Source organism: Lethenteron reissneri, chromosome 27 (assembly GCF_015708825.2).
Source record: "Lethenteron reissneri isolate LAM-NWPU_2019-01 chromosome 27, ASM1570882v1, whole genome shotgun sequence".
Classification (NCBI taxonomy): domain Eukaryota; kingdom Metazoa; phylum Chordata; class Hyperoartia; order Petromyzontiformes; family Petromyzontidae; genus Lethenteron; species Lethenteron reissneri.
In genome coordinates, this window is record NC_083805.1 from 4422542 (window position 1) to 4429951 (window position 7410).

Sequence of the window (7410 nt, forward strand, 5' to 3'; positions counted from 1 at the left end):
AATCGGTAGCAATGGGTGAGTGTTGAGGTTCGGGAGCGGTTTAAAGCGCCCGGAAGTACGTCACGAGGAGGGGGCGGGGCGGAAGGGGGGGGGCGGAAGGGGGGAGACGCGCGGGGCTGGACGTGCGGGTGGGCGCGTGAGTGGACGTGGGTACGTACACACACAAACACACGTGTGTGTGTACACACACACGTGTGTTTGTGTGTGTGGGTTAGTGTGTGTGTGTTAGTGTGTTTGTGTGGGTTAGTGTGTGTGGGTTTGTGTGTGTGTGTTAGTGTGTGTGTGTGTTAGTGTGTGTGTGGGTTAATGTGTGTGTGTGGGTTAGTGTGTGTGGGTTAGTGTGTGTGTGTGGGTTAGTGTGTGTGTGTGGGTTTGTGTGTGTGTGTGGGTTTGTGTGTGTGGGTACACACACGTGTGTTTGTGTGGGTTAGTGTGTGGGTTAGTGTGTGTGTGTGGGTTTGTGTGTGTTTGTGTGGGTGCGGTAGTGTAGCGGTTAGCGCGCTGCGCTATGAACCTGGCGACCCGGGTTCGATTCCCGCTCACGGCTAACACCAGTGACGATTATCTGAACCGGTCCTGGGCCTCCCCTAGGTCGACTCAGCCTTAAATGAGTACCTGGTGCGGTGTGTAAACATCGCCACTGGGGAGACAAAGGCGGTCGGGCGTGGTGCTGGCCACCCACCCCCTCGTGTACCGTTCCGGCCTTCATAGGTGCTCGCTAACAGCACTTGCCCCTACAGTCTGTTAAGGCTATACGGGGGATCTTTGATCTTTGTTGTTTGTGTGGGTTAGTGTGTTTGTGTGGGTTAGTGTGTGTGTGTGGGTTAGTGTGTGTGTGGGTTAGTGTGTGTGTGGGTTAGTGTGTGTGTGTGTGTGGGTTAGTGTGTGTGTGGGTTAGTGTGTGTGTGGGTTAGTGTGTGTCTGTGGATTTGTGTGTATGGGTTTATGTGTATGTGTTTGTGTGGGTTTGTGTGTGTACACTCGTGTGTGTGTGTGTGGGTTTGTGTGTGTGTGGGTTTGTGTGTGTGTGGGTTTGTGTGTGTGTGGGTTTGTGTTTGTGTGTGTGGGTTTGTGTGTGTGTATGTGGGTACACACGCGTGTATGTGTGGGTTTGTGTGTGGGTACACTCGTGTGTGTGTGGGTTTGTGTGTGTGTGTGGGGGTTTGTGTGTGTGTGGGTTTGTGTGTGTGGGGGTTTGTGTGTGTGTGGGTTTGTGTGTGTGTGGGGGTTTGTGTGTGTGTGGGTTTGTGTGTGTGTGGGTTTGTGTGTGTGTGGGTTTGTGTGTGTGTGGCTACACACGTGTATGTGTGTGGGTTTGTGCGTGGGTGTGTGGATACACACACCTGTATGTGCGAAGGTCAACACGTCTGTGTGACAGGTTGTTTGGGTACACATGTTTGTGTCGACGTGTGTGTGTTTGTGCACATGCGGTTGTGTGTACACTGTGTGTTTGTGGTTGTGTAAATGTGGTTGTGTACACGTGAGGTAGTCACGTGGTGACGTGAGGTAGTCACGTGGTGACGTGAGGTAGTCACGTGGTGACGTGAGGTTGTCACGTGGTGACGTGAGGTTGTCACGTGGTGACGTGAGGTTGTCACGTGGTGACGTGTGCCTGCGTTGTTACGTATGGTTGTGTGTAGACTTATATAAGACAACGCTTATGATATCTGCTTTCCATAAATGCTGTACCTGTAGTCTGTGTTCTGTGCAGCTTTGCACGTCTTGCTCTCGAATCGTCGTGAAGTTAGATTTGGTCGGTGAACTTTTTGTACTTAACATTTATTTTGCTCCTTTCACATTTGGCGCCGTTGACGCCTTAAGAATATTGAGTTATAAACATCGGAGATTATTATTCGAGTTGAATATAAATAAGGCCGCGGTGATTGGGTCTAGAGCACATTGGTGTTGCAACCAAAATAACAAGAGGGAGCACGTTTTGTTCTAATTCAGTAACCAAAAAAACAACCACACGCAACACCATCCTTTGTATTCTTTATTTCTTTCGGTGAAGTCACGCAGATTAAAATAATAATACAAAAGAAAGTTATTAAAAATAATAAAAACACAGTAATGTGGACTGTAGCCTGGTTATTAATCGGAGTGAGTGTTCTGGCTAATCTATAATGTTGACTGTAGCCTGGTTATTAAGTTGGGTGAGTGTACTGGCAGTCTATAATGTAGAGTGTAGCAATGGTTATTATTTTTCATTTTTATTCACTTTATTTTAATTATTTTTCTATCTACGTGACTTTACCGAAAGAACCAAATAATACAAAGATTAGTGACAGCTGTCAAAAATTACTGTGTCCCTCCGTGGCAGCCACGATATAGGACGTTGATCTGGCAAGCAATCGGCGACTGTAGGGGTCAAAGGTCACCGTGTGACCGCGCCGATAGACACGAGACTGGTCAAGCATGTGGCGGCTGTAGGGGTCACAGGTCAGCGTGTGACCTCACCGACAGACACGAGACTGGTCAAGCATGTGGCGGCTGTAGGGGTGACAGGTCACGGTGTGACCGCCCTGAGAGTCATGAGACTGGTCAAGCATGTGGCGGCTGTAGGGGTCACAGGTCAACGTGTGACCGCGCCAATAGACACGAGAGTGAAAACGGTCAGCCACGTTCACTCGGACCGAAGACAGGTCCTGATCCTTGCCAGGCTTGCCGTGTTGTTGGAGCCAAGCTTTCTGCTGTTATATTGAGCGTTACCATTTAGCGTGTATTGTATCTATATATCAGCCCAAGCCTCCTGTAAAACACGTGACCCCCCCCTCATCTGAATCCCTCCCCTGTCCGCCACCCCCTGTGAAAACAGACGCCGCTCCTCCGTAAAGCAGCATCAAGGCCCTGATGCAGCCTCTTCCTCCTCATCTCTCCTAACCCCTTGGCTCCCGTTTCTCGCTTCCTTTTCCATTTCCCGCATTTCCCCCCCAATTTTTTAAAATCTTCTCTCTCCCCTTTTACTGTTCATTTTTCTTTCTCCCATTCATTATGCATCCACGACTCTACTCCCCATTCCTGTGGTGTTCCACCGTTACAAAATTGAAAGTAGTATTCACCCCCCCCCCCACCCCCCAAACGTTTATCCAGGTCTGCCATGGATTATGGTACATTTCAATGGACTATCATCAGGTGAAATGACTTTAATGATATAAAAATGTGCACTCTAAAAAGCTGAGGAGCAACATTATTGCCCTGCACATGAAACCCTAATCTGACTACGACACCCCTCTATGAAATGAGTAATGTTCCCCGTCTGGGCGTGGTTGCCGTGAGCAGCCCATAAAGACGTGTGCTTTGTCGATTACCATTTACAGTAAGGTTTCCTGCCGTGTACAGAGATTTAAAAAAAATTGCGTGACTAGTTGATCATTTTCAGACGACAGTGCTGTCGTAGGTGTGGTAAAGTAGGCGACGCCGCTGCCTTCACTTGCTTCCTCCGTCTGTTGTTGCTGTTCCCTCGGTTATCAAGGTTTGGAAAATGCTTTTCTCATGAAGTTGGGTTTTTGGACGCACAATGATAGCGAGAGTGTTTTACGAGCAGTCTGCTGTGAGCACGAGTGGAGACGACAGAGGTCCACTACTCGCAAAGTAGGACGTTTTGGCATGAGATATGAAGATACAATCTCTTTGGCACTTTTTAAAGTCTTTTAACGTTAAGTTAGCAAGTTGTAGTTTTCCATTGTCCGTACTGGGGACTTTACCATCATCATCATCAACATCATTAAGGCAAAACTCTAATTATTCCTTGGGGTCATTTGTTACGTGCACTTCGACGTGCCTCTTCTCTCATCCACTGTCATCGTCATCATCAAGAATCTTGTTCCATTGCACAGCGTGACGCAGCTCCTTCCCTGTGCCAGGACGCAGCGCTCGAAGACGAATGAGCGCCGTCGACTGAGAGATGACGGCGACGGTGCGTCGGCGTGCGCCCGTCCTCCGCTCCAGCCGTAACCTCGCGCGCGTGGCCGCCCTCTTCGCCCTCACGTTCCTGGTGGTGCTGCCGCTCTCGTGCCGCCACCTCCGCTACTCCCACTACTCCGACAGCGGCGGACACGTGGTGCAGGCGCAGGACGAGGCGCAGGCGCGGGAGGATGCGCTGGACGCGGAGCGGGCGCGCCGCTTCCTGCGGCGGATCGCGACGGAGGACGACGTCCCCCGCCGGCGCCGCCACCACGGCAACGGCACGCGGGGCGAGGGGCCGGGCGACTTGGCGGTGGCGGTGGTCAGCGTGCGGCGGCAGGAGCCCTACCTGAGCCGGGTGGTGGCGCGGCTGCTGGCGCTGCTAAAGGCGTGTGGGCCGGCGTGCGAGCGCCACCGGCTTCTCGTGTGCAACGTGCAGGCGGTGCCCGAGGACCACGTCGAGGCAAGCGAGATCTCCGCGCTGGTGCACACCGTCGCCAGGTAAAACCCTCGGGACAACCGCGTTCATCGGACTGGCCCACACGTTTTAATAACGTCTTGTTCATTGACAAGGGATGTGTTGCAAGTGTGTGCCCGCGGATTTATAAAATACATTGAGGTTTGTCTACAGCAAGGGTGGCCAACCTGTAACAGACCAAGAGCCAAAAAGTGCCCATGAGTTCTGCAAAGAGCCAAGTGCATCAGTGTCGATAGAGCCGCGTGTGGTGGATTAAAGAGCCGCAAGCGGCTTGGGAGACGGCGTTTGGCCACCGCTGGTCTACAGTATAAGACACTGAATTTGTCCCTCTGCGAGTCTGTCAGTCATTCACAACACTTTATTGAGCAATTATCCTACAAAATTTATAGTTGATTCTGTCCTGTGGAAGGAACCAGGGAACGATAGTATTAAATGGTGTGTGCCACATTAAAACGTTTCAATGAAATAAAAAAAATAAACTGTGAAGAATTTTTTTAGATTGTGGAATGAAGAATGATCTGGGTAGCTAATACTCTAGTTTTCTAGTTTACGTATATAAAATTGCGTTTAATAATGGATTTGACGTTTTATAGCAATGAACGTAGGTACATTGGCAAGGTCTATGTTGGCAATCACAAAGCCAGTGGAAATTCCTTAATAATAATAACCTCTATTTTATAAAGTGCCTTTCATATTGAAGTATCTCAAAGCGCTAACCTTAGCATGGTTGGCATAGGTCCTTGTGCAAGGAATTAAATGGGGGACCCCCTCTCTCCAATTTCCCCGCTCTTCATCGTGAAATGTCTGCAACCCTTAGGGCCCTTTGGGCCCGGTGCAGTTGCACTGCCTGCACACTCTATTGCGATGGCAATCGCCGGCGGGCCATGAAGGAACTGGAACATTTCGGATTCCAGCATCGCTGCCACTGCGTTCAGGTTCTCGGAGAGCGACCCGGACGCAGGGAAGCCGCCTGCGCACAGCCGCTTCGAGAAGGAGAAGCGTGACTACACGTGGTGCCTGCGGCGTGCGGCGACGATGACGGCGGGGGGCGATGGCGGCGCCGTGGTGCTGCTGGAGGACGACGCGCTTCCGGCGGACGACTTCTTCCCGGTGCTGCACCACCTCCTGGGCGAGCGCCGTGCCGCGTCGCTGCGGCTGCGCCACGCCCTCTACGTGAAGCTCTTCCACCCGGAGCGGCTGCAGGGCTACTTCAACCCCGAGCCGATGCGCATCCTGGAGTGGGTGGGCGCCGGCGGGCTGTGCGGGCTGGCGCTGACGACGGTGTACCTGCGGCTGGCGCGGACGCCCTTCCGCTGGCGGTTGGTCGCCGCCCTCACGCTCTACGCGATGCTGTGCGTAGAGATGGTGGGGCGCCACTACTTCCTGGAGCTGCGGCGCGCGTCCCCGCACTTCTACGCGCTGGCGCCCGCCACGGAGTGCTGCACGCCGGCCATGGCGTTCCCGAGCGCGGCGGCGGCGCTCGCCGTGGCCGAGCTGCTCGACGCCGAGCAATGCGCGCCAAAGTACGGCAAGGACATGGCGCTGTACGCCGCGATGCACCGCGCCGAGCACGGCGCCCTTGTGCTGGAACCCAACCTGGTACGGCATATCGGACGGTACAGCTCCCTGCGGTCGTAGCCACCGCCGCCGCCACCGCCGCCCGCCGCCACCATCAACCCCTGCTGTTGTTGGTAGAGACTGCCCAGATATTGCCGAGTGCTGAGTCTGAATGTGGGACCTGTGCCTGCGTAACATCATGCACATGTACAGCCCGTTTTGTCAACCCACCCGTGGGTGAGGATCTCCCCACGGCACGTGCTTCGTTTGCGGTTTCTTTGACCGTGGGGGTTTGGTCAAGGCGGGCAGCCATAGATGTGGTAGCAGAGTAAAGTCCTACGATGGATATCGCTGCACTGCCCTCTGCTGACAAACTGCGGAGGACAACCGCGGAGCCGCCCTTGACAACCCGGTGTGCTGCATAGCGTCTCGCGTCATAGCCCAAACTGCATTTATTTGATGTTACAACCAACCTGTGTCGTCACGCTTCTCAAGGTGTCTATTGCAAAAGAAGTCTGTTTCGGGTCCTGCCAGTTACACTTAATGCTATAAACATGATCTTATTTGTTGTGTAAACTCGTAATGCTGTGATGTACTGTAGTCACTCGGTGTGATGTTTACATGTGCGTGGTTAAGTTTGCTAGAAAACCCGTCTGACACGATTTCAAATGTAGTTTTTTTTCCAACAAATGAGTGGTGATTATATATTCAGGAACTAGTTAAAAAATGTGTATGGATGGGTACATTGTGCAGTGCTTTTTATAGGTGACTTGACACCGGTCAGTTCGGGGCGGTGAAGGTGGTATGGACCGAGGACCGGTTCAGATATCATTCGCCACCGTTTAGCCATGGCCAAGAATCCAACTCAGGTTTGGCAGCTTCATAGCGTAGTGCGCTAACCATTGCACTACCGCTGCACCAAAGTTCAGTAAAACTTCAAAGCCATCGTGGTCAAAGCCGCTGACCTCCCAGGGCCACACCTTGCCGACGCTTTACTCCCCTCCGCCGGATCCCACAGCAGCCGCTGCACAGTAGACACAGAGAGAGAGAGCTCTTTGGTCTTTCCCCATATTTTTCGTTCATTGATATGGGGCCGTCCATAAATGACGTCACGCACCTAGGGGTGGGGGGTCAGATATTTGTGACGATGTGTGACGAGGGGGGGGGGGGGGGTTTGAGAAATGTGACGTCACATTAAAATGCGCAAGTTTAAATAAATATAGACAACACGTTCTACTTAATTAAATAGACTTTTTCATAAATGTTTTCTCCTACAACATCAGAGTGCCGCGCCACATAAATACGCACTACAATGACAATAGTTTAAAGCGATTTGAAGCATGTTTTATTTTGGGGGGGGGGGGGCAGAGCTTTGTGACGTCATATTTGAGGGGGGGTCTGACTTTTTGTGATGCCGTGTGACGAGGCGGGGGGGGGGGGGGTCAAAAATTGTCCAAAATCGCGTGACGTCA

The 7410-nt window shown here is 52.2% G+C and overlaps 1 protein-coding gene across 1 annotated transcript; it reads left to right on the forward strand.

The window, feature by feature from the left end:
* The first annotated feature begins 875 nt into the window (after nt 1-875).
* Nucleotides 876-7060, forward strand: PGAP4 (post-GPI attachment to proteins GalNAc transferase 4). Its single transcript, XM_061561199.1, has 2 exons — nt 876-4404; nt 5317-7060. Exons 1-2 carry the CDS (start codon nt 3905-3907, stop codon nt 6017-6019), a joined length of 1203 nt encoding a protein of 400 aa, XP_061417183.1. The 5' UTR covers nt 876-3904; the 3' UTR covers nt 6020-7060.
* The last annotated feature ends 350 nt before the right edge of the window (nt 7061-7410 follow it).